The sequence below is a fragment of the Electrophorus electricus genome, chromosome 5 (assembly GCF_013358815.1).
Source record: "Electrophorus electricus isolate fEleEle1 chromosome 5, fEleEle1.pri, whole genome shotgun sequence".
Lineage (NCBI taxonomy): Eukaryota > Metazoa > Chordata > Actinopteri > Gymnotiformes > Gymnotidae > Electrophorus > Electrophorus electricus.
The window spans coordinates 16,571,629-16,599,134 of NC_049539.1; the positions used below are offsets into that span (position 1 = coordinate 16,571,629).

At 38.3% G+C, this 27,506-nt stretch overlaps 1 protein-coding gene across 2 annotated transcripts; it reads right to left on the reverse strand.

Annotated features, from left to right (window-relative positions):
* Window positions 1-1,260: 1,260 nt before the first annotated feature.
* Window positions 1,261-25,519, reverse strand: inpp5jb (inositol polyphosphate-5-phosphatase Jb). 2 transcript variants are annotated; one of them, XM_027016903.2, is made up of 14 exons: window positions 25,289-25,519; window positions 25,019-25,119; window positions 16,068-16,567; window positions 15,038-15,145; window positions 13,707-13,815; window positions 9,956-10,060; window positions 8,801-8,976; window positions 8,046-8,157; window positions 7,378-7,487; window positions 6,446-6,647; window positions 6,203-6,340; window positions 6,020-6,103; window positions 5,821-5,925; window positions 1,261-5,574 (listed from the first exon to the last, which is right to left on the reverse strand). In XM_027016903.2, exons 3-14 carry the CDS (start codon window positions 16,559-16,561, stop codon window positions 5,254-5,256), a joined length of 2,064 nt encoding a protein of 687 aa, XP_026872704.2. In that variant the 5' UTR covers window positions 16,562-16,567; window positions 25,019-25,119; window positions 25,289-25,519; the 3' UTR covers window positions 1,261-5,253. The 2 variants fall into 2 exon arrangements, with proteins under 2 accessions (XP_026872704.2, XP_026872703.2); XM_027016902.2 differs by having other exon boundaries at window positions 9,956-10,072.
* Between the last annotated feature and the right edge of the window lie 1,987 nt (window positions 25,520-27,506).

Here is a 27,506-nt window from a genome sequence, read left to right on the forward strand (position 1 = left end):
TTATGAATATGGATTTGGGCCATATGTATGAATGATATCATAAAACAAGTTTTACTGAGAATTCAAGGGTAATCCAAGGGCAAAAATCATTCTCCGCAAATGCAGCCAAATTTTGGTTTAAAAACACCCCACTCTTATGAGTCCCAAGTGCTACATATCCCTGTTTTTTGTGGTTTAAGACACCCGATTCTGGTCAACAGGTTTCATACCCAAAGTGGAAAATGAATGAAATTATATGTTTCACAGAGGTCCTCCCACCCAGGCTTGAAGTGAGAGGCTCTGGTATAGAGCCCAAAAGTTCTTTATCTGTTGTGTCCCTCTAGTGGGTACTAGTGGTGGTGTGTCATGCCACACCAGTTGCTGAAGATTATAGCATGGTTTGAGGAAGCTTTGAGAATATCTTGAGATGGGAATTTATATAACTTGTATATAATTTGTATAATTTATATGTAACTTATATAAATGATATGCTATCTATATAACATATATATATATATATATATATATATATATATATATATATATATATATATATATATTATATGTAACTTATATAAATGATATGTAATTATATAATTTATATATATTATATGTAACTTATATAAATAACATGTAATCTATATAACATGATTTATATCTTATATGTAACTTATATAAATGATATGTAATCTATATAACATATGATTTATATATCTTATATGTAACATAAATGACATGTAATCTATATAATTTATATATGATTTATATATATTAAATGTAGCATATAAATAACATGTAATCTATATAATTTATATATAATTTACATCTTATATGTAACTTATATAAATGACATGTAATCTATATAATTTATATGATTTACATATCTTATATGTAACTTATATAAATGATATGTAATCTATATAATTTATATGATTTATATATCTTAAATGTAACTTATATAAATGACATGTAATCTATATAATTTATATATAATTTACATATTTTATATGTAATTTATATAAATGATATGTAATCGATATAACATATATGATTTACATATCTTATATGTAATTTATATAAATGACATGTAATGTCTAGAAGCTTTTGCTTCCCCTCATATAAATTAGTGGTGCTCATATATGATGTGAAATTACATTGCATCTAAACCTTCAGTGGAAGTCAAGATAATTAGATTTGTGGCCAGAGACTATTTGAGTTAAAAGCTGCCTGTGCTTTCACACAATTTGTTAATATTTAGGAAAAATTCACAGACCAAAAGGGTACTATTCCACGTGGATTTATTTTCTATTGGACATTGGTGTTTGGACAACAGTGGCCAGATGGTTTCCTTCACAAGACAACCTTCACAAGTTTATCAAGTGAATATGTTGACCAATAAATTACAAAAAGTTATATAGCTCAAGGAAAAATTAAAATAAAGTAAATCCTAAAAAATAAATTACAGCAAGATGATTCAAGCTGTGAGTAAGACATAAAGAAATACATTAATTCAAAAATTTAAATATTTAATTGAGAAAATTTACAAATTGGGTGGTTAACTTTTTCAATTAAAAGCATCCTCTTTAGCAGCCTTCTTGACCAGCAGAATGACAATTTACATACATTATATATATTTAAATGAAAAAATAAATTAATGCAGATAATATACATACAATATATTATATTTCTGGCAGTGATTGTCATCTGTAATCTATTCCATAAACATATAATGTCTCATTCATGTCAACAATATCATTCCTTACACTCTATGTTCCTTGCAAATATGCTCTTTCACATTTAACTTTATATAAAGCAAAACAACAGCCCTCACCCAATGCTCTATAACCATAGAAAGAACCAGTCTGATGAATAGACATGGTCTTGGGTTACCAGAAAGTACCAGTACATTGACTGGTAACTCAAATTCTAAATAAAACAGGTCCAGTTCTTAAACAATTAAAACAGAAGAACAGTTAAAGTTGTCAAGAGGTGCCCTTGATAGCAAGAAATGCAGAACTGAGGGAAATATTTCAAATTACTTTACACTTTGTTTGTCCTTGATAGTAACAAGAAAAAAGCTTTCTATTATTCTATACATCCTATGGATACATTTAAATGGACTATACAATCAGATTTTTTTTCTAATTCCAATATTCTGGCATTTTCAGTCTTGAATATTTTGTGTTAGATTATATATTGTCTAAACACAGACATCTGACCAAATGAAATATCATTCAATAATTATAGTATACATAAATATATAATATTTTACTGAAGTGTGGTTGAAAGATGCTCAATTTCCAATTTCCCAATTTCCTTAATTTAGAAATATTATAGCAGCTTTGTTCAAGAAACAAACAAAAGCGTAACAAGGAAAATGGATTGTACCTGTGTACCCTTTAGTGTAACAGAGTCCTGTGCCATAAGAGTTGCAATTTATTGCAGACATCCTGAGTGGTCTTTAATCAACGTATTGCAACATCCTATCTAAAATGAATGTGGAAACTAAGTTTGTTAAAATAATTGGTAGTTGAAAATGTACTGTTGGTCTCAGAGAGAGAATTGTGCTACAATTAGTGGTGTTTTCAAAAAGTTACAAAATGTCTGTAAATTGCAGTTAAATCCTAGCAAATTTGTCATAGAGTTCTCCAAACTGTTTAACAAAGTTTTTCACTGGTCTATTTCAAGATATGTTAAAATGACTTTAATTACACTGCATTACCATAAAAATTATATAAACATTGAAAAGGCAATAAATAATACCACATAAAGAGCACCTTATTTCTATTAATATTAATTTGATTTGTCCTTAATTAAAGAGTCGAAAGTCATTTGCTATTTCATCGTTTCTATTTCTGTCGCTGCAATATTAAAAGGAGCCTGATAGCACAATATCCCCAAATCATGCCATACAGTTAAGCATTCAAATACATACACACTCTCTCATACATTCCTACCATCACAGTATAAAGAGACAGCACACTGTCAAAAAGCTAAGTACCCATGGCACAAAACATCCAAAACTGGGCCGAGATTCACTAGCTACTACTCTGACTCCAGTACTACTGGAGACAGTACTGTGAACACGAAGAGAAGAGAAGAGAAGAGAAGAGAAGAGACGAGACGAGAAGAGAAAAAAGTTTATCACAGAGATCAAATCCTAGAAAACTCTAAACAACACAGAATACCCTAGGATTCCTGCCACAGTTAGTGTGGTGATACAGTACAGTATGATACAGACTAAGGCTCAAAGCTAACAAAGCATGAAAACTGATGAAACGTGCTTGCAAACCTTTGAATTTAAATTAATTTAGAGGTGTGAGAGACTTAGTCTCTCTATCCGTGTAACTCTATCCATATCAAGCTACAGATAAAAAAGATAAAGCCAAACTTCCCATCCTCCTCTTGAACTCATTGTTCTCTTGTGAACTAACAAATCACGAGCATCAAACTCCAGCACTTTATTAAGGTGCCTTAACACCCCATTTTCCCTTATGTGTTAAACCTAGGATTTTTGCTTTAAAAACTATTTTCAGGTTTTCTATTTGCTAAAATTCTTGTACAATTAACACCCAGCTGGGATTCTACCCAGTTGCTTCATGCAGTTAAGTCCTGTTACATTTCTAGTTGTCCTGTATGGTGGCCCAGAAAGATAAATCACAAAAGCAAAATAAAAAGTAGAATACTGAAATAAGCCAGAACAACATGACAAAAATAAAGCATTTTAAAAATAACAAAAAGTGGCATCACATTAGCATTAAGCCACAACACAGAATCATTAACCAAAACAAAAACCATTTTCAAAAACATTGCATTTGAGGTTGTTCACAATGGAAGTGCTACCAGCTGCTAGTAAAAGTTACCTCAAAGAAAGTTATTACGTGAAATGGTAATGAACACAATGTCTCATGTCATTGTCAATAATACATGAATGTAAATGCTTTATGACCCACAGTGTTAACTATATTTATATGGCCCACACCTGGTATTAACTATATTTATATGACCTGCACTTTGTATTAACAATGGCTCTTTGAGTAGTTTGTGGCAAAGGGGTATACAAATTATCAGCAAATGCTTTGTTGACTTACTTGATTCCCTGCAGATAGCTTTAACCCCTAGAGGCCATGAGTATGTCTGGTTGGAGTAACCTCAAAAGCAGAGTTTTGAAAATATTTTGGTTAATGTGTTGTGGCTAATGTGAAGTCACTGACATGTTTCCCTGCTGTGTTAACACAAATGCAGCATTCTTTACATGCTTCTTTTTGTAAAGTTTTTCTCATTAAAGGCTGTAATGTTCTCAAATTTCATTTGCATTGCAATTTTGACTCTGCAGGTCACCTTATGAGAGGGTCATGAATTAGTAAGGGACTTCAGGCATAGTTTTTTAGAGAACACACTGTAATAAGAACACTGTAACACAGCAGTAATGTTGTAAGGAAATAATTAGCTGATTAAAATGTCCTATCAAGCTAATGCCACAAAATTAAGGTGAAAGACCTATAGCAAAATAAATCTGAGCATATGACAAAAATCAATAAATACTATAATTAATTAAGTTCTTTCAGTAGAACAGTTTAAGGCTATGCTTTCCCATATTAGTATAAAACATACAAGACAATACCAGAGCAATGCCTTAGAGAAGTCTTGTCATAATTTTGCAACAGGAACTTGTGGATGTATCTTGGCACCAAATCCTGATCTTATTTGTACAGTAGTCAGCAAAGCCAGTTTGGCTGTCCTAGAATTTTAAACCTGGCAGATTCTCATTTCTCAGTGTCTGGGAACACACTGGCACAGATCAACTCAATGTAACAAAAGAGCAGAAACTGAAATAAACCGAAGAGTAAGAGTGGAATTCTCATGTGTTGGTGTGCCTCTCACTTTACTACTTTTTGTCTATTGCATTTTTAAGTTCCATCTTTCAAAGACAGGAAAAGGAGGAATTAAAAAATGTGCATATGATGTGGCATCAGGGTACTGCTAAACAGACAAAAACTCTGCTTCCTAAGACAAAAAAGCCAGTCTCCCAATTCCTGTGGAGGGAGCTACTCACTAGATGCTTATCTTTGCACTGCAATATGTAAGACAATGTCTCCACACAATGAACAACTTCACATTACAGTAAAAGTACACAGACATCACAAAACCTCATGAGAATCCCACCAGCCCACCTAGGTAGTGGAGCACACTACCTATAGAGTACACCCTAGGAGGCGTATAAATCCAGTACCAGGTCTTCATATGCATACACAATCCCACAGAGACAGGATTTCAGGGCTCCCGAGGCTTACCGGCGGTCTTCACTGAGTCTGAGCCATCGTCTTGGGTACCTAGTGTGTTGCTCGCTTTGGCTGTGCTGCCAACCTTTGTGCAAGGGAAGGAATGTGGTGAGGTGTGTCTGGATTGGAGCTTGCGGGAGCTGGGCCCCTCTCCCTCTGTGGGTGTGGGGCTCCGACTACTGCTGCTGCTGCCCAGCTTGCCTTGCACATGGCTGGAGTTGTGCCAGTCGACCTGTTTCACCTCGTCCTCCGAGGTAAAGTCTGAGCTGTCGGATGGACTGAGGCTGGCCATGCTAGTGGAGGGCAGTGAGATCTGATGGAGAAATGAAACAAAGAATAAACATACCACTGTACCATGGCAGACCTGCAAGAAGATGCATCAAAAGAAGCTGTCCCAGGAGATCAAGATGTGAGCTTCACAGCACAAAAATATTCAATAGAATATTGAATAGTAAAATTACTCTAATTACTTAATTTTGGCTTACAAAGTGGCATTACTCTTTATTACTTATGTAACAGGAAGATGGATGGCTGTCTCACTTTGTGTGATAACAGTTACCTGGAACGGCTCTGTAATACCCACAATAGAGCTCATATTGTTGCTATAATAGCACAGCATAAAGTCCCCAGACTCTTTTGGCAATTCTTCCTCTGCAAATGTAGCCTGTGGAGATGAATAAAGAATGAAATTCCTATTTATTTGCATTAAAAGGTAAAGCATAAATGAGTATGGTATGAGTGTCTTTGGCAGGTCATACTTGATGTTCTTGTCTTAGGTAATCAGATTCTTCTTGTTTAGCCCAGGTATAACCCACATAATCCTTATGATGTTTAAATCCAACCTGGAAAAACACTTTACTCAGGAGACAGCTTGGCAATTTTCCTACAGTTCAATACTTCTAATAATCTACAGTTACTAAAACCTAAAGTTTCTCGTGTACCTTGTAAAGTCCGATCCAATCCCAGGAACTTCTGGAGTAGTTGGGGGCTACCTTGAATTTGGCAACAGCATCGGCCACTTCTCTCCATTCATCCTCTACGGTGATTGTTACCAGAGGGATGTCCACCTTATATGGGAACTGCAGAAGACCATCGCATGTTAAAGATGACCGTGCCACCCAGCTCTGACATAAAGAGCCAGCATCCCCAGCAGGGCTGCAGACTCCAGCCATTGCTGTACTCACTTGCAGGGTGAAGATGGAGGACACAGGCTTGTGGTCACTGATCATGTACTCCATGTAGCTGCGGTAGAAGTGCTGCACCACCCGAGTGCCACTGGTCAGGCCCGACCCCGAGCTGTGCTTGGACATGTGGCTGGCCGCTGGTGCCATCAGCCTCAACCGCCAGAGAATACGGTCAGTCCAGGCTGGTTTACGCTTTTTCCCACTAGGAAATTTTTATAAGCTTTGTTAGTTTGCAAGCACTGAAGAAAGGTCAGCAGGCTCTACTGTAACTCCTAAGTCTCAACTGAAAGTGACTAATGTAGCTTTGAGGTTTCATCCACATTGCCTTTGGGATGATCACTTCTAGGTAAGGAGGCGATAAATGTCTCTATTCATTTAGCTGGTTCTTCATTTGCTTTTCACTTTGTTTACCTATCCCAGCTAGATAAAACTGAAATGATCATTAACGCACAATGAAGAATCCATATAAATACATAAAAATACATAAACTATGCAAAACAGAATTGCATAATTTTATTTTGTCAAGAAAATCAGAAAAAAAATTCTAGGGATAGCTGGGAAAATACAGACATCATAGTTTAAGTACTATCTTTAAAAGGTCTATATTCTTATAAAATATTTATTAGGATGTGTGTCATTCTGCATTCATTGTTGGCTAGTGCAGGACTAGGAGATAAATGCAGATGAACTTTAATGCTGCATGCGTTAATTAATGACAGAGGATTTTGCTGTGTTTTTCTAATTCATTCTAATTCAGGCAATATTCAACTTGAGAAGTGAATTCAATGAATTATGTATGAAAATCCACACAAATAGGTATGGATATATTTGGAATACAAACTGAACTTAACTGCATCTCAGAGAATCTTCGAAAAGCAACTCATCTCAACACAATTTGTTAAACTTTCCATAACAATTTGTTAAGTCTTCACCTGGTATCATATGTATTTGTTCCCACATCAAACTTGTAGGTAGGAGGGAATTTGAGCGGTCCTTCCTGGAAGCCTTCCAGAACGGTCTCACTGTCTTTGGCCATATTCAGCTGTAAGAGACATAAAACTGAAACTACCCACATGCACAATAATCTACAATGATGGACAGAAGCAGAATAGATGTTTCAGATTTATACTAGAACACTAGGTTCACACTGGGCATTAGTCTTCCTTTTGTGCTATTCTGAAACCAGTTTGCTGTTTCTCTTTTATTGATTCACATAATAATTTAATAGGGAAGTCTGACTGTACCCAGATCCAACCAAGCAGAGTGACAAACGGGCTATTTGTTGTCCGTATGGCCCAGTTTCAATCCTGCCTATTCCGCCTGTTCGCAACAATTCCGCACATTGAATAACAGGAAAATAAAGCGCTAGGCATCATAGGGTGAAATAAGATGCTGTTAAAATGTTTAAAAATGACTTTATCCAACTTGCTATAACTGTCAAACTGCATGCCTAATTACCAATGCTAGAACTCAAGGGTATTTAAACATTGTTTTACAGTGTTAATTAACCACCATGGTATTTAGCAGTAAGACACTAATGAACGCAATGAATGATACAAATATTTTTTAAAAAACGCTTTGAATTCTAATGGAATCTTACTTGGTCTTTTTCCCATAGCAGGGACAGTCTGTTACCATCAATAGCTGCCTTGACCACCTGGATGTCCAGGTCTTCAATACGGAAGTTTAGATCCCCAAACCAGAAAACAACACTGCAAATAACAACATTTGAAAACTCTCTGAAATTTCTGGAAGGGAAATCATGACACTGTGCAAGGTATTTAGGACTGGAGTTAAGAATCCATGATCTAGAACCCTGGTCTAGACCCCTGACCTAGAATCCAGATCTGGAACCCTGGCCTAGACCATTTATCTAGTCTCCTGATCTAAAGCCCTAGCCTACACCACTGATTTAGACCCCTGATCTAGACCACTGACTTAGAATCCTGGCCTGGACCATTGACCTAAATCTGTGATGTAGATCACTGACATAGAATCCTGATCTAGAACCCTGGCCAAGACCACTGACATGGAATACTGATCTAGAACAATGGACTATACCATTGACCTAGACCCCTGATACAGAACTCTGACCAAGAAGCCAGATCTTGACCACTGACCTAGAACCCTGTCTTAGATCACTGACTTAGATCCCTAATCTAGACCACTGACCTAGAACTGTGAACTAGGGTAAAAATTAGTAAAAGGGCAAACTGTGGTTTTGGAGATTTGGCTTCATATGAGACATCTACAAGGAAATCAGATCATTCAGCTGATAGATAAGGATCATTTTTGGTGTGTGCATGTGAGTGTGTGTGTGTGTGTGTATGTATATATATGATATGTGTAACTCACTCATGATCCAGAACTCCCATGGCAGCTTGACCTTCAAACTGCTGCTGCTGCAGAATGCTTTCAAAATCCTCCATGCGTTGGTCTGAGTTCTCCATGTGTGCCGGCAGGTGGCAGTTCAAGAAGCAGACTGAGTGGCCAAACACACTCATACGAGCACTCACACCACCCTTATTACCCTGCAAGAGAAGGGCAGGGGAAGGACACTGAAATGAAAGATCGGCAGCAGAAACAAGAGAAAGAAAATTATATCTAGGACTACAAATGCCATTGTGTATGAATTGTAGCTGTGCGCCTTGTGTGTGTGTGTTAATCATGATCTAATTCAAATGGTTTACCAATAGCTAAACTAATTTCAGCTCAACATTTGTCATTTATTTTTAGATGTAATTTAATGGCATAATTTAATGGCATAAGTCTATAAAGGTCATTTACATTTTCAGGGAAGTAAACCTTGTTGGAAAGGTAGATCATTAAAGCAAGCTGTTAAGCACATGGTGAATATTTCATATGTTCCCCGCATGAGTCTAGAATAAAGGAAACCATTGAGATGTACCGGAAAAATACTGGCTCACAAACAGGTGCACACATGGATCACATCCAGGCTGTGCCTTGGTCCATTACTGGCAAGTGCTTGCCATTCAGGGAAGAACATCACAGAAAATATCGCCAGTAAACAGGTCATATAAGTTTTATTGGTCAGATAAGGTTGGAGACTGTTTATTTTTTACTTTAGTTTTTGTTATTAATAAATATATAAATACTACACTGCCAGAAACCTCTTTGGGACATGCAAAGCAAAAGCCCCAGAAATGAATGAGCAGCTTGTCTATGTGTTTGTATGAGTCTATAAGTGTTCATATAAGTCTATAAGTGTTTATATAGGTATATAAGTATTTATATAAGTCCAGCTGAACACAAATGAAATCTGCAGCAATTCAGTACTTGATGAGGTGACTCAAAGTTTTTAATGTAAGACAGATGATCTTTCATAATAAAATCAAAAATGGTTTGAGAGCATAGTGTAATACGCGCCTTAACACAAGTTTTGATGAACTGATATTAGTTCAGGTTGGCTAAAGAAAGCAAATGTTAGGGACTTTTAATTTATTTCTCTTTTGGCGTGCTTAAAAGACCAGGTATGAAGGTATGACTTACCCAGATTCCACCGAGCCCTGTGCGAGTGTTCTCTGTCTGCACGCCCCTGATAAATGGCAGATGGTAGTACTTAGCAAAAACAAGCAGCAACACCCCCTGCATTCGCTGCGATGTTACCTGTGCCCAGACAAGGCAGAAAAATAAGATCACATAAAGATTTTCATTCACTGATTAAATTAAATCAGTTCCTACATACACTCATAACACTTGGTTTCGTGTCATTCATAGGTATCTGCCATCTCACAGTCTCTTCCCTTAGTCTCCATGTTACATACATACCTTCTGAAGTTTGTTGCTGGTTTGTCCTTGTGAGAGGCTATTTAACTGAAACCTTAAACAGTAAATTGCTATAACATATTTTGTAGCACATCTACAGTGCTGCCACCTCAGCTAAAGATTACGCAATATATGAGTGTGCTTTCTGGAATTCTTAAAGTTATTACATTCCATAGAGCTTTGACAAAAACGTCCAGCAAGTAATTATTTAGAAAGTGAGATTTATGAATGTAAAAGCATAATGGGAATACTCAGAAAGTATGTTCAAATATGGAAAGGTACTGTAACTTGTAACCTAAGTGGATAAATGTATAATGAATCGTCACGGGACGCTTCCCCCCACAAGTCACATGGTACGGCCTGCGGCATGCAGGGGGTTTTACCTCATTTGTCACCACGCCCTTTGTAATTGTACGCACCTGCATGGGGTTTAATGTCTTATGTCTTTTGTCTATTTAAATCTCCGATAGTGTGTGTACTGGGTTGGTCACTGTTAGTCTGTGGTTGAATGTTAAAACCTGTGTGTAGTCCTTGTTAAAACATTATTGTAGTCTGTGTTTAGTTAAATGTATACGTTATGTCTGTCGTTAATGTTGTGTGTGAGTGCCACCGTTATTCATATGTAATATCAATAAATGTATTGATTTATCGAGGGAGTCTGTGCATCCTGCTCCATGCCCTTCAGTACTCGGGCCAGCAGATTCAATACAGAATGGCCAACCACCACAGGACGCCAGCTCCCTCGGCTGAAGACAGACCTTCTAGCGGGAGGTGAGTGAGCACTCCCCGTACTGCTGCCTCCTGGATTCCAGGAGAGTGGGGAGAGGGCCACAACTGGTGTTCGGGTCCACTCCGGACGTGGAGGGGAACACCCCCAGGAATTTCTTGGGGGAGGGCTAGGGCTATCGAGCTTTGGCCAAGGAGGACTGAGGGGCACCACCACGACCAAAAAGAGGGCGGTTGGGTGGAGTCAGTGGGATCTCTGGAGTCCCTTCCCATCAGTGGACTCACCAGCGAGACTGGAGGGGTCTGCCCAAAGCCTCGGAGGCAAACTGCCTCTGGGACGCTCCTAGAGCGGGAGGCATTGAGGAGGACCGTTCACAGGAGGAGCACGACCAGAACCGGGGTGGACGTGCACCCCCGCGTGTCCGTTGAGGCCAAGGACACATTAAACAGCACCTGCGCTGATTGCAGGTGCTGCAGCACTGTGAAATGTTTGCGCTTCTTTGTTTTTGAGCAGGGAAAACGATGACTGACCCGAGAGAGGCAGACACTCTGCCGCTCTCCCTGTCTGGTCAGGGTCTCCCAGGGGGGAGGTTCCTAGCCCGCCTTGTGCTGAGTGGGCACCGGGCATGACTGTACTCTGTCTTTGTGTGTGTAGCAGCCCGGAGTTCGCTATCCCAGAAATGGAAGCATCGGGATCCTTGCCCCCAGGGAGGGGTCCTCGTCGGAGAATGTCTCCCCCCCCCCGCATGTCTCGAGGAGCTTACCGGACTTCCCTGAGGGAAGTAGAGATCCTGCCTCACCCCCTCCTGTTGAGAGGTCTCCCGGGCCGTCGGTTCCTGGCCCACCTTGTGTTGGGTGGGCACTGGGCATTGCCGTGGCATGTGTGTATGTGTTTGCACATGGCAGCTCGGGGTTCGCAGTCCTGGGAAGGACACGTCGTGAGCCGTGCCCCTTGGGAGGGGGTTCTGTCACAGGACGCTCCCCCCCACAAGTCACGTGGTACAGCCTGCCGCGTGCAGGGGGTTTTACCTTATTTGTCACCACACCCTTTGTAATTGTACGCACCTGCATGGGGTTTAATGTCTTTTGTCTTTTGTCTATTTAAATCTCTGATAGTGTGTGTACTGTGTTGGTCATTGTGAGTCTGCGGTTGTATGTTAATACCTGTGTGTAGTCCTTGTTAAAATATTATTGTAGATGTGTTTAGTTAAATGTATACGTTATGTCTGTTGCTAATGTGTGTGAGTGTCACCGCTATTCGTATGTGATGTCAATAAATGTCTCACTCTATCGAGGGATTCTGTGCGTCCTGCTCCACGCCATTCGGCACTCGGGCCAGCAGATTCGTTACATGAATTAACTATCTTCAATTAAATATCTGTCTGAGCTGCTTACCGCTGTCCAGAGCAAGGCTTCTTTAGATTTTACTTTATCATCATAAAATATTTAAATATTGACAACAGGAAATTTACAGTACAAAACAAAATCTGTTACAATAAGAATAACAATTTAAATTGTCAAACCATAACTGTAACTTTAATTTCACTTTTTTAAGTAAATTGAATGTTTATGCAAAAAGTAAATTGAAAAAAATAAATTGAATGTTTATGCAAATTTTGCTTATATCTCTGCACTATTCATGAACACAAAGCTGCATTTTCAGTCTGAGTCTCTCTCTCTCTCTCTCTCTCTCTCTCTCTCTCTCTCTCTCTCTCTCATATATTAAATGTCAAAAATAGAGAATAATCCACAGTAAGTCAATGAGTAAAATTAGTCAATGCCCCTCACATTTGGATTTTCTCTAGAGGCTCAGTTGCCTGCAAACTGTACTGCATCTACACTACATCCAGTAGCCTTACAAATAGGCCGAGGGGCTCTAAAAGGCAACTCTCATGCACCACACCACACTTGGCACCACAAATGGCAGTGATGGTATACACATAGAGAAAATGTTAGGAAGGAGAGAGAATTAATGAGTGTGCACTATCTTGCTGAATAACCTTGGCTCTCATTATGCAGTTTCCTTAAAGATAAGAAGTGTCGTGAGTTGTGCAAAGGGAAAGTGTTTGCCCCATCATTGGGATATTCTGAGGCTGATCCCTGATGATGCCTGACAGAGCAAATATGGCTGTTCTCTCAGGTAGGAAGGGTTGTAATACTCAATTTCTCTTGTCAAGTAGAAGTTAGACTGTCCAATCACAGGCATCTGTGAGCTCATGCATCGTAGGCGGTGGATAGTGATGCCCTCTACACATGTCCCCTAACCCTCTGACAATGCATGAGCTGCAGATAGAGGTGATTAGCTGCATGTGTCTTGGAGGAAGCATGTGACAGCCCACTCCCTCCCGGGTTGGCAGCTGTCATGTGACAAGGGAGATTACCTGAGGGGTGCGGATTTGCTATGTCTAAACTACCACCAATTCATGTTAGAAAAGTGAGGCTAGCTGCTTGGGTAATGTGTGTGTATCACAATGTTGGTTGGGAGAAACGATGTGGAAGACAGTTCCACATCTATGTCCTGTAGCTATGTCCTGTTTTCACACTGCTAACCTGCCTCAGGAAAACAGGAACCTGCTTTTGCTTGCTTTGATCTAACTGTGTGTTGATTATCTCTATGTGGACGTGAATTACACAAACTGTCCTCATAAAGAGCAATAGCAGTCACAAATATACACTATGGTATAGTCAACCACTCTAATTCAGTAATGGACTGCACATTTTTGTTGGGTGTGTGCTGAGACCTACTCACCAGCACGTATCCAAAGCGGCTAAGTGTGTCCATGCTAACCTCGCTCCACTGGTCAGTGAAAAGGACATCTTTCAGACGCTTATTGATCATAGAGTTCACTTCCTGTAACCTGACAGGAGAGGCCAGAGAGAGAGAGGGATAGAGTAAGAGTGAAAGTTAATGAAACAGACGAGTTAACTAACAGTGAGAGCCTTATGATAAATGAAAAGGTGTTTCACACCCCATGATACAAAACATTTCACTATGGCATAGTTAGACCATAGTGACTTTTACTTAGGTCTTGGTTTCTTACACAAATGTGTTATCTAATGTAAAAGCTTTATCAGAAAGATGTAACGACAAGCATACAGATACATTATTACAAACTAAGGGTGTTACTAGACCCAGTTTAATGTGGCACCTGCCCCAGTAAAATGTGTCTATATCCTACCATAATGCTTTATATTTTAACCTGGACTGTTGAGCAGAAATACAAAGACACAAACACCAGCATCATGCAAATTACAGGAACTATGTTTCCCATAATCACCCAGCACCTTTCCAACTCTTATGCAGCTTTTATGCCTAACAACATATAATCATTTAACATACAAAAAACAGTTTAAACCACTAAAACAAAGAGAGTAGCTACTTAAGTCAGGCTTATTGGTTATGTTTGCAAAAGGGGGCACTGCTAACTAGATAACACAAGCTTGTAAAATGAGAACTATAACCAGTAAACTGCTCATTTTACAAGCCTTTTTGCTAGCATGAACTGATGATACAAAAACACAATCACATAATTCACATGAAGTTTATCCCAAAAAGGAATTATTTCACAAGTGTCAATAATATTATAATAAAATGTAAAATATTACACAAAATTTTACTTTTCTCATGACAGAAGTGGGAGCACTGAAAATGAACAGGGAACTGAAGTGAGAAGAGAAGAAGAACAGAGATAAAGAGTGAAAGCAGATGCAGAAAATGTAAAGGAGAGAAAGAGAAAGGAGCAACAGAAAAGGTAGAGGGAATATGGGCCTTAAGATAAAAGCACACACACAATTCTGCCCCATGACTGACTGGCAAACAAAGGGGTTGGACAGCACCCTTTTAATTCTGCTTATGCCCCAGTGCAACAGGTAGTCTAGAAATGCCAGATACAGATACAACAAATCACATTTGGTACATGTATGAGCAGCAGAAGAGATTGTTTCATTTTTGTTCATTGTGTTTTGTGAGTTCTATTTTTATTCATTTTTTAAGTTTTTATTTGACTTGTTTATCACATTCTTACCAGATGTCTGCCCAAAATGAACAAGCCCAGTGCAGCAGGGAGAACACTACCTTACCCTATAATGTACATGTCTGTGTTTCCATCGCCTACATTTAGTCCCAACAAGGAAGTGATGTCATCTGGAGGCACAGCTGACCCCACGTTCCATGTGATTATGTGCACTCTGTGAGCAAACAAAACACCACTGAAAACCAAACTCTCCAGATACAAACTGTTCAAATGAGCAATGAGATGGGAGAGGATCAATGTTATACTTTCTAGCTAATAGTGTGTGTGTGTGTGTGTGTGTGTGTGTGTGTGTGTGTGTGTGTCTTATTATCCCTTCAGTGAATCCTGTAGAAATGACTAAGCTTCTCTTGATAGTCTGTAGTTTTGTTCCTTTATTTTTCTACTGTATATTCTCAGTCTAATACCACAAGCATTAATCAATGCATCTTTGCATCCTGAAAGGCTCATGTGGAGAGCAGGAAAGGAAAGCAGTGAAAGATACAAATGAGAGAGGCAGAGAGATAGGCAATAAATATCTCTTATTAGCTGTAGTCTTAATAGCTCCTCTGAGATGTGTCTTCGTTCACAGAAGGCAGCTGTTCTACAGCTAAGATTGGGAAGTTAATGGATGTTCAAAAAAGGAAACATGTTAAAAGAAACATACTGTACACAATACACATTTGTGCTGTAAGCAGAGCAACTGGACATGTTTAATAATTATAAGAAAACTTAGTACTTATAGAAATGGGTTCTAAAATTATTCACCAATTAGTTTAAGTACATAGTGTCTTTTTCAATCATGTCTAAGCAGGAATGAAGGGCACCAAACTAGATCTCTTCTAGTTTTCTTCATGGCTCCATGGTTCAATTCCCAAACAAAGTAGAAGCACCTCAGCTCAAAACAAAACATTAATGGTGTTTCTCAGTTAAAAAGACTTGATCCTTTAGATCCCAGCCATATGCCTCTACCATGTGCAGTAATGTTTTTAACTCTTTTAAGAGGACTTTATAACTGACTAGTTTCAACAACACACAATGTTAAAACTGTTATTAGGTAGCACTAAGGTACTTTATATTAGAGTTCTGTTTGACATTACCTGAAATCTTCCCCAACCCGAGGCTCAGTATCAGCTGTTCCAGCTACTGAGAGTGCCCTCAGAGGGTGAGGGCTGGGCTCTGCAGGATGAGGTCTGTATGACAGAGCCTGTGGTAGTGAGGCTGCTCTCACCGAGATGTGGCTTCTCAGCCTAGACACATGTCCAGACGCTACCTGGGGGTAATCAGCGTAGGACTGGGCCACTGCACCCGAGGGGTGAATGGGTTGGCTCAGAGATTCCGAAGGAGAGCTGGGCTTCTCCTGCCTTGGTGTAGGAGATGCCAGGTGCTTGTTCTCTGATACATCGATGGATCGTTCCAACCGAAGGGTCCTCTGTGGCCTCCTCGATCGGGCTGAAGATGGTCCTGGCGAAATGGGGGCAGGGTCGGGCACAGAGCTCTCTGGACCAGGGACAGCAGTAGGGTTCTCTGTAGGCACTGTTAGTGCCACTGACAATGAGGGAACATCAGGATTCATCTGGCTTTCCTGCTGCATTTTTATCTGCAATAAAGTAACACATCCATGCAATAAAGCCTAATGTTAGCCCAGTATATCTAATGTGCCCAAATGTAAATTTAATGTCTGCACTGCAGTAATGAAACATCAGTGTTTTATGTTTATATGTCAAGTGTTTTATACACTATGAAGCTTGAATCTTACAAAATGCTCATCACGACGTTTAGCACAGCTGTTTACAATGAGTCATCAAAACAATGACTATTCCCCTCAAGGTGATGAATGTCTAAATCTTTAGGAAGTACTTCCATTTCTCGTGCCTTATCTTTAATTGACTCTCCACACCACTGGAGTTATATTTCCTTAAAGACTCTTAGAAAAAGACAGAACAACTGCAAGCCTCTTTACTGCTGTTTAACTGAGCCTCGTGCTTGTCCACTGCTCTGAGTGTACCAGCTGTTTGCTACACTACATTTAGCTGACTGTATTTAGAGACGACACAGTGTCTCTCTCAGCTCTCCGAATAGGCAAAATATGATAAGCAAATGTGCAAATATGCAAATAAATCAGGCAAATTAAATAAAGGCAAATGTGCATGTGTCAGTGTGTCATATTGCCAATTTTATTATTAAGGTTAGATACAGTAAAGTAATAAAGGTGTGGTTTACTTAAGCAGTTGGCATAGGTTAAACTGTCAGCTTATGTAAGTGTGAAAACAACCAGTAGCATGGTTCATCTTAGTTTATTTTCTTACTCTGAAGCTGTTTAAAACTGCCCCAGACATCCAACTGAAGTAAAAATTGAGAGGAAAATGAACCATGGGAAAATTAACCATTTAAAAAGGAAGAAAAGATTCGTGATTTGATCTTTATTCTTAGCTTCACAGAAGTGTTAAGCTCTGTTCTCCTTCCTTTCAGTTGGTCATTAGTCACCATAATTGGACCACTGGCATTGTTCAAAATGGGTGAGGAGTGTTCCCACAGCCTATCAGACTGGATAAGCCATATTTAGTTCTGTGGTGTGCACAGGAGATAGGACTATGCACTAGCACTATGCACTAGCAACAGCTGAAACACAGACATTTGTATGGTTCTTTGTTTTTAATTTAGCCTTTGGTGGGTGTGCTCCTTCACCCAAAGAATCTAGAAGGGCCCAGAACAATGCCATATACAATATGATGCTTACAGACTGAGTGGCGGAGTCAAGAGTGTGGTACCTGTATGGAACTAGCTTATAAAGTCTAATGGATGTCTGTATCTTAAGGAAGACACACTGTGATAGTTAAAGGTTTTATATGAACCCTTTACAGTTATTTCTTTCCTTGGCTACATTAGAGGTAGTGGTAGCTCGCTGGTTAAGACACTTGACTAGTAATTAGAAGGTTGGCAGTTCAAGCCACACCACCAGGTTGCTGCTGTTGGATCTCTGAGCAGGACCCTTAACCCTTATTTGCTTGAGTTGTATTCAGACATAATTGTAAGTTGCTTTGGATAAAAATGTCAGATAAAAGCTGGAATATAACACAAAGATTTGTAATAAAGAGCAATAAAATTTTGAAAGCTTCAAGCTTTCTACATTACATCCAGCTAATAAAATGGATCACTTTTATCATGAACATGTAAGACTTCTGTCAACTAACCATTACAAACTTTGACTTAGGACTTTCCAGGACTGTTTTCTCATTATATATTATAGAAGAACCCTATTATCTTGCTAATTGATCCACATAATTATCTATGTTTATGTTAATTATGTATGATTATATAAGCATAAACATTTAAATTCATTGTAAGCATAATTTTCTCATTATGGGATGTGCAGAAAACATTTAAAAATTAGTGAATTGAATTTAAGTTAATTGAAGTTAATTTTACCCATGATATGAAGTTAATTTTATCCATAATATCTTTGCCCATATAAATTATACGTCAATAGTTCAGGCACAAATAAATACAGTTGGGCCGACCTTAATTCAGTAAGAAAGTTAAACTGAGGTATAGCCAAATGCACAGACAAGTTTCTCCCACCGACATGTATTAGCATAACATAAGAATGATAGCTGACACTACCACAACAAACCAAATATGTAACCATAGACGACACAGCTACATAAACGGTGCTGACTGTCCATTCGCAGTTATCTTAATTTAACATCAGTCATATGCAATATGATTAAATATCATATTATCAAAAACTTATAGACAAAGAATAATATTTCACATTTTCTTTCAAAAGTATCAATCAGTTTAGAGAAAGAAAGAATGAAAGGAATTAAAATGTAAATAAAATGAATGAAAGAATCTCTCATTTGCTATTCATAACCCAAGCCCCATCTGATAAAACCATCCAGTTGCTAAGTAATAGCTATTGCTAGGAAGAAACATCTACAGAAATATTACATGTGACTATGTTTAATACTTTGTGAGCAACTGTCTTCACATTTGTTTTACATCACAGAAAATCAGTCTGATAATAAAACACCCCCTGTACTAATTCTGCAAACAAGACAAGCCAGCTGTCTAGAGAGATAACGGTAGCAGCAAATTACCCTAAACAATGCCAACTCCAAGCTTGTTGTCTATGTAAGGCTAAATTTAGCTTGTATTATTGTGTGGCAGCCACACACACCTGAAGTTGGATTCAGAATGTGACTAACAGCTTAAGTTGTCCAGCTGACACGACACAATTCAGAATACCGTGTACAATGTACAGCAGAAAATCTGACATAACAGCACAAAAGCACCAAAAGTAAAATTCATTGTACATTGCAATATACATATTTAGAAAAAACTGACTTACCAAATACCATTTTATCAGTGTTAAGCAACAATAGCGCTTTGTAAATTCTTGTCATACATTTTAGTTCTTTAAAGTCCAAGCTTATCAATTAGTTATGAGATTCACATAAGACTAATAAAGTATTATACAGCCACTAAATGGAAACAATTATTAAAGATGTGCAGCTGAAGTGAGGAATGAGAGCCAGGACCCCTGCAGAACATCCACAAACTGGGAGGGTCTCTTGAGTATTCTGTTTAATTCATTTCACAAACCTCTTGCCTGTTGTTTAAATATTTGGTAATCCCCTGCTGTGTTGACAAAAGCCCATTTGATCTTGATTTCACACCATTTTCTAATCTGTGTTAATAAATGCTCTCACATCCAGTAGAGTGCTAACTACTTACACAAGACTTCACCAACTAAGGATGTAGCTACTGTTTTAGATTGATCTGTGGTAATGACAGCAACAAGCAAAACACTCCTCCTTGAACACCACTATACAGAAGGTCAGGTCCAAAGGAGTGTCCAAGTCATTCTTCCAGAATGAATGCTCAGGTTTCCAGTGGCTTCCACTTTGACACGGCCTTTGTCTCTGAAACAGGTATGTATCCTTCATCATTTTTCTATTGACTGGCTGAGCAGTACAGTCACTTACAGCTATTTGGGAGAGCAATGATGTGGATATCCAGTCCTTAAAATGTTTCAAACATTTCATGAGATGTGTTTTTAACCATAGGGAGGATAAGAACAAACAACTCAACTACTGTCCAATGAGTACTGTTGGCCAACTGAACTGCAGTATGCAGTTTTATGTAAAAACTGTGTCCCTTGTCCCCATGTCTGACAGGTCTCACATGCAATTAGTCCTACTTAAAGATAAGCATCTTTTGGCAATCAGTATTTACTTTTCTTTTATGGGTTTTCAAGAGATCAATTTAACTCTGTCCTATTACATGGATTAACTCCAGAAGGAGTTTGCATAGAGGATTCTGCCTAAACTGTGATGACTTTTGCCACTCTTATAGACAGGGGCTTTATTCCAAGGAAATAGAAAATGTCCACCTACTAAACATTGGTTAAAAGACGCATCGCATTATATGACATAAGAAAAAATCCACTACTCCATAGGGGGTTGTGGTCTTAAATTCCATACTACCTGGCAGCCTGTTTTGACAAACATTGAAAAGATGGACTGTGTTTATATCTCACTGTAACATATGTTTACTGTTTGGGTTTTCTCTATACATATGCATGTACAGATTGTGTGTGTTTGTGTGTGTGTGTGTGTGTGTGTGTGTGTGTGTGTGTGTGTGTGTGTGTGTGTTACTGAACAATATAGTGATACACAATGCTCTCTCTCTCTCTCTCTCTCTCTCTCTCTGTCTCTGTCTCTGTCTCTTACTTTTTTTTCTAAAAAACTATAAAAAGATAAAAAGACTTTTCTCCCACAAACAATAAATACTTTATTCACTATAGCCCACATATTGTCAACTCCTGCCATTACCTAAGATTCCTTCGGCCTTGCACTCTACTGGACTTACTAAGGCACATCAGGATCTGCAGTAAATGGCCTCAATACATGCCATGAAAAGCCATCTCTGACAGGCTGTCAAGCAACTGAATTAACAAGCAGACCTGCTGCCTCAAGGCTTCCAAATACCAGTCTGGACAAAGTGTGACTGTCTGCCAAAGTTCCTTCATCTTCCCTCCAGAAAGCCTCGTTATAGTAGATCTTTGAAGATCAACCTTATTAGCCATGTGTCTTATAAATTTCTGTCGCCATCTCATTATCATATTTGACCTAGTTTACATATCTCCCTCCAGGACTACACCACCACTGCCACCTCCCCCAATGGATGGCCGCTCCTTTGTGCTGCATTTTGAGCACTTTCTGCTGGATATAAAGGCCATATATACTACTTATCCACTATTCAGTGATGGATTTAGGAGGTGATGCAGTATGTACTCAGCCTAACAGTCTATATCATCTAATGACATCAAGAGCCTGGATCCTGGACTGGAGGCCCCAATAACACTTCACATACCACATATCAGCGTTTATAACACAACAGGATTGGGTCATCAGTCTTAGTACTCAGTACAGTAGGCACAGCATGCCTCACATCATAGTGCCAACTTCTGATTGCTCGGAAAGAGTCATATTAGTAACTGTACTCAAGTGCTTTGACACTGTTACACTTCATTATTCAAGAAACTCTGCATCACAAACACACTGGTGCACACACACACACACGCATACATACATACACGGAAAGCACACTCTGCTTCAAAAAGACACAGTCGTTTTATCACTCCAAAACACAACAAAAGACTATAGGTTTTTTCTCCCAGGCTGTAGGGTCTTATACTTCTTTCATTCTTACATTTTCTGAGTTTTTAAATTGTTCCAAGTTATGCTGCCTTGTGGTGTCTCTCTGAAAGGCCCATGCACTGGCTGGCTGTGATGTTACATTACTTAACTCACGATGTCTAATTGTCAGGAGCACAGCTGGAAACATCTATTAACTGCACGTTTCTTGAAAGCACAGAGGTGATAACACAAAAGAGGACAAAATACCAGGAGACTAAGAGGGACAAAAATACACTCAGACTGGGCTATGATGCCAGCCACAAGACAGCTCTGTTTTAGAGCTAAACAGTAAAATGCCTTTGTTAAATGCACACAAAAATATTTTTGAGGTTTTATCGATTCAACCCAATCATACATTCTGAAAATTGTATTTTGTTTTAAGGTTTTTATTAAAAATAAATTAAATTAGACTTCACAGTTTTTTCTTCACTTTTATTGCTGACACAAGTTAGCTCATACCATGCATTTGTCAGTCCCTCACCACCCCTCACAGCTGCTCACTTTCAGACTACAGCATCTTTACTGACTAGATATTATTTGAACATTTTCAAAAATATTTTTATCATGCTAGCTTGCAGGGGATGGGCTATAGTCTCAATATTTAAGGCTAGGCTAAAAACCTATCTGTACAGTCAGGCATTTTATTAACTACGCCCCATCTTGTAGATCTGGGGATCCATGGGCATTGACTCAAAGTAAACTGGGATGTTATGATGCTGTCATTTTACCTCTTTTTTGGCACTCAAGTTTGCTGACTGAGAGCAGCAGAGGGCTGATGTTCCAGGGTGCCCTCATGCCTGTGTTTCTTTCTGGCTCTATTCTTTTAGCTGTGTTGCCATAGCTAGATCTGCCAGAGTCCATCTTTTATAGTTCCCTAATTTACACACCCTCATACTTGGACATGCCTAATAATCTAGTCTCTCTTTCTGCTGAGGTACACCTTTCCCTGATGTCATGATGTTACTGAGCCTCTACCCATCTCAGCTGCCATGGCTACTCCCCCTGATGTCCCTTCCTGTAGCCCACCACACCTCCACCCTAGCCAACTACTTCTGTGCTGCCATTAATGGACATTCTCTTGTGGGATGGGTCTCGGACACGTACATCTCAGGACACTAGGACCTCTAGAAAGTTGGACTAGACATTAGACATTAAAGCTGCTTTGTTTTTTACAACATCTGTTGTAAAAAGTGCTACATAAGTGCTATATAAGCACTTTTTATAGCTATATAAGCTATAAAAAGTGCTTTTTTGTTTGATTTGATTTGATTAGTACACCAAAGTGTTTCTAATGAAGAAATGTGTGTAATAAATTGCATGAAGAGAATTCACATTTCCAAAACCATAAAGGTAAACAGTATGGTATCTTAGAAACAACATCTAACATAGCTACAGTAATACATAAAAAAACGTGTCACTGGTGTCAAGCACAGTTAACCCAATTAGTTATGCCGCTATTATGAAATTACTGGTTATTATTTTATCAGTAATTAACAAACAGTTTTTTCCATTATTACCACTTTTTATCAATGAAACAAATAGACATTAGTAGACCTACCTACACTAAAACTGTAGCCGAAATAAATAATATCTACATTTAAATGTTGGCTGAGAGATCTATTGCAGAGAGATCTATTATTTGATGCTAGAAAAAATCCACTACTCCATAGGTGGTTGTGGTCTTAAGTTCCATACTACCTGGCTAGAGTCAGCCACCTGTCTAATGTTTTCACCACATTACCTCCCCATCATCACATTCTTGTGAATGAGGAAAACATTTGCTTATATTTGTATTCATGTATTTAGTACTAACAATAGACATTGATAAACAGACCTGAATGGCATAGTGTACTAGACATAAGGAAAAGTTCAGTTTCATTTAACAGGACAACAAGGATAAAAGGACACGAGGATATGAAGGCACATACCAATTTCAAAATGTGGATTAAATCTCCTTGGCCCTTGAACACAGAGCTACACAGCGAATAAAAACTAATTATGTCCTCAATTGTGCATTCCTCATGTAGTTGAACAGAAATGCTAAGATTACAAAATTAGACAAGCTTGCAAAGATAGTACAGATTACTGAGAATTAGGTGAGGTAAAATCATGTAGTATATTCATGAATATCTCTAGTCCCGTAGTATATCCACGAATATTTCTAGTCCCGTAGTATATGCATGAATATCTCTAGTCCCATAGTGTATGCATACATATCTCTAGTGCATGCATGAATATCTCTAAGCCTCACTGGTTGCTATTCACACACAAGAGCAATATACAATTATGCACAAACCTCTGGAGATCAGTAATGTATATAAAAGCATATAAGTAAAATATATTTCTAGAACACAAATATAATGCATAATGCATATCAGTACGTTGACAAAATGTGATGTTATATCAAAGGTGTATAATTATGTTGGTCTGCTTTATATTTTAAACATCATCTCAAGCAATACCCTATTTGGTATTATTGCTGAATAATATTGCACACTAAAGCCATACAAGTTGCATGCCAAACACACACACAGAGAGAGAGAGAGAGAGAGAGAGAGAGAGAGAGAGAGAGAGAGAGAGAGAGAGAGAGAGAGAGATGCAAGATGACCTTCAGGTGTTTTCGTTGTACCTTATTTTTAGAGCAAATCTAGGACACTAGGACACTTTTGGTGGCTTGGACAGAAGCTGATTGATTGTCTCTTTAATGGTTTCCAATAATAGGAAGAAATACTTTCTAGGAATTGAATGCCTACATTTTGTTGGCTAGTGGCCTTGGATACCCCTAAGAAACAAGAAGCAGTTATGTAAATGTTTAACGGCCTTGCTCAAGTTCTGCAAAAAGTGTTTCACAGAAGCAGTGAAACAGTTCTGCTTCACAGAAGCCGTTTCCTTCTTATCACAGTAATAGCTGTAGCACTGCAAAGTGTGACACACCAAGCTGTAGTCTAACTGTGGCAATATAACAATACGTCTAACTTAATACAAAACACAGTACCACAGAATATCTGGTTCCCAGTAACAAGAGCTTCAGTTCACACTAATTCCTCTGGCTGTAATGCACATGTATGATATTTAAAATGGCACGTGCACTGAAAAATAAGAGTAGTTATCATTTAGCATGCATAACCTTAATACACCTTTGGCTACAGGTGTACGGTTTAGTAAACAAATAAACATCATTAAATTAAAATGTATACCTAATTACATATTTTGTATTATATCGTGAAAACGTAATTTGTAGACTGGCACTGTGCAATTTAGCATTCATTTTGGTAACTTCTACTGTTGTCATTCTTGAGCAATAGCTTAGTTGAATGGCAATGATAATCGAACCTATTTCTTACCGATTTCCGCGGTCAAGGCGTAATGACAACAACCGATGCTCTGTTGAGTACAAAATAGATCCTCGTAGCTGGAAACCTTTGGAATCTGATAAGGGATATTCCTAAAAATAACGTTAAAAGTGGTTGTTCATCCAGTTACAACAGTATCTGTCAAACGTGAACGCTGAGAATAGAGCAGTAAATGTTCTATAATTCAATTAGACCCGACGTTTTTTTTTTCAACCAGCGTCTTGTTTTTCTATTTTACATAAACGACATGGGTCCTCGTACCTGTGAGCAAGCAAAAATCCAATGTGTCGCTCGGTAGTCAAGCGACAAATGCATTAAAACGCATTGTCATTCGATACTGAGCCACAAGCCTTCGCACCATATAACAACTGTTAGCGCGGCACCACTCTAACGCCACGGTGCATTGGAATCATGACCGTCCTTCAAGACCCTCGGGTTGGGACATACCAGCTTCTGAATAGGCACGGGTGCTTCCGCAGTACTTATGTCAATAAAGCAGCAAGCACTGTTTCTCGACGAAGCTCTGGCTTTCGTCACAAATGTTAAGTCAGACTTAACACTGACTTGTCACATGTCTACAAATCCCACCGTTGGGCGTACTATACCCATCTTTGCTTGTATCTTGCTAATCAAGCAGGACATTACAAGAAATGCAGCAAAATAGCCAGGGCGTCTTTACCGAGTACCCCCTTAAAGACTTCGCTATTCTAATAGTTATCTTGTGGCATGCATAACCTTAATATACATTTTCTGGAGTTACTTCTGTTCACACATTAAATAACAAGAGTTTGTTTTGGAAATTAGGAATATTCAAAACTACAAAAGAAAAACAAATGTCCACAATCTCTTTTACAACAAATTACTGTGCTTCCGGGATGTCCATAAAACTGCGCTGTACATAAAAATGCATTAAGCACATTTATTAAGATGTTTTACCTTTGTTAACCACTAGGTTGTCTATTTACAGACCCAGGTTAAAAGACCCAGATCAAGTGTAAGCCTAGACTAAAAGGGTTTCTAGTGGTAATTTAACATTGGCATTGCAGTTTAGTTCATGCTCTATACAATATACATACACTATAAAGTATACAATACTATAAAGAATTCTACGTGTAGCAGTGGCTGTGGTTTAAGTGTATGTACAATTCAGAGGCAGAAGATACATCATTGTATAAGGACAGTTTTAATGTATTTTCTTCCTCTAAATTGTACATACACTTAAACCACAGCCATTGCTATATATAGTGATGTGATATATTTACACAAAGCATTCAGCTAATGTGTGTTCTGTGGGGGGAAAACTGGTTATTCATGAAAATCTGGATGTGGACATGTTTCTACATTTAACATTCTGGTTTGTTGTTATGTAGGATAAGAATACCACTGGTCAGAGTGGTTACTTGAGGCAACATTTCACTCTTGGATGCACATCTTACTGAAATCTCTGGTCTCCAGCTGCACTTCCAGAGATATGGCAATATGTAGTGCATATGTAGTGCAAGTCTTAAAGATAAGATTGTATGGACCACAAAAATAAATGTAGTTTCACTGTGAAGGTCAGCTATAGTGAATTGAAGGTCTGAAAGTTCAGTGATCTGAGTAGTAATTATTTGCATTTACTCAGTTAAATGTACTTATGTACTTGTGAGAATGTGCACTTACAATTGATAATACTTTGGACTAACCCTTGGATATTTGCAGTGAAAGGAAAATACTTTTAACTTGGGTATATAAGGTCAGTCACATCGAGACGGTGATTTATTTTTCATGTTTAGTCTTATAGTATTAAATTAATTTTCTGCTGTGTTCTTTCAAACCCAATAGTCTGATAGTTTTCAAAAATAGAAATTAAAAACCCCTTTCAAATTAGACACTGATTTTACCGACACTCTATGAACTATGAATAATTATTCTAAAAGCAATTATCTATTTAAGTAGTTTAAGTAAGATACATTTTAAGGTTTTATCACTCTCAGAGGGCTATACTTATTCTTCTGGGTCATTATTTGGTTGAAGTAAAAATACACTACATAGATAAAAATATTAGGACAACTACATACACATTATATCTACATGAGCTTTTATGACATCCAACTCTAAATCCATAGGCATTAAAATGGAGTTGAGTGCTTTGCACCACTTAAGTTATTAAGTCTTAAGTCAGCAGAGCGTTGGTAACTTTTTTTTTTTACCCATTATGTGCCTTAGCATTCAATGGCCCCACTCTGTAACTTCATGGCTGAGTTGCTATGGTACCTTAACACTTCCACTTTTCAATAATACCACTCATGGTTGATTGTGGAACGTCTAGGAGGGAAGAAATTTCACAAACCGACTTGTTTCATTGCTGGCATTCTATTACAGTACCACACTTGAGCTCTTCAAAAATGATTGTAAAAGTAAACTGCATGACTAGATGCTTGATTTTATATCACTGTGGCAATGGGACTGAATGCAACACCTGAATTCAATTATTAAG

Coding starts and splice junctions, on each gene's coding strand:
- inpp5jb (XM_027016902.2), bottom strand. CDS start 16,561: ATGCAGCAGGAAAGCCAGATGAATCCTGATGTTCCCTCATTGTCAGTG. Junction 6,648..7,377: donor ACAAATACATATGATACCAG/GTGAAGACTTAA, acceptor AAAATTTCCTAG/TGGGAAAAAGCGTAAACCAG. Junction 5,926..6,019: donor ACCTAAGACAAGAACATCAA/GTATGACCTGCC, acceptor TCATCTCCACAG/GCTACATTTGCAGAGGAAGA.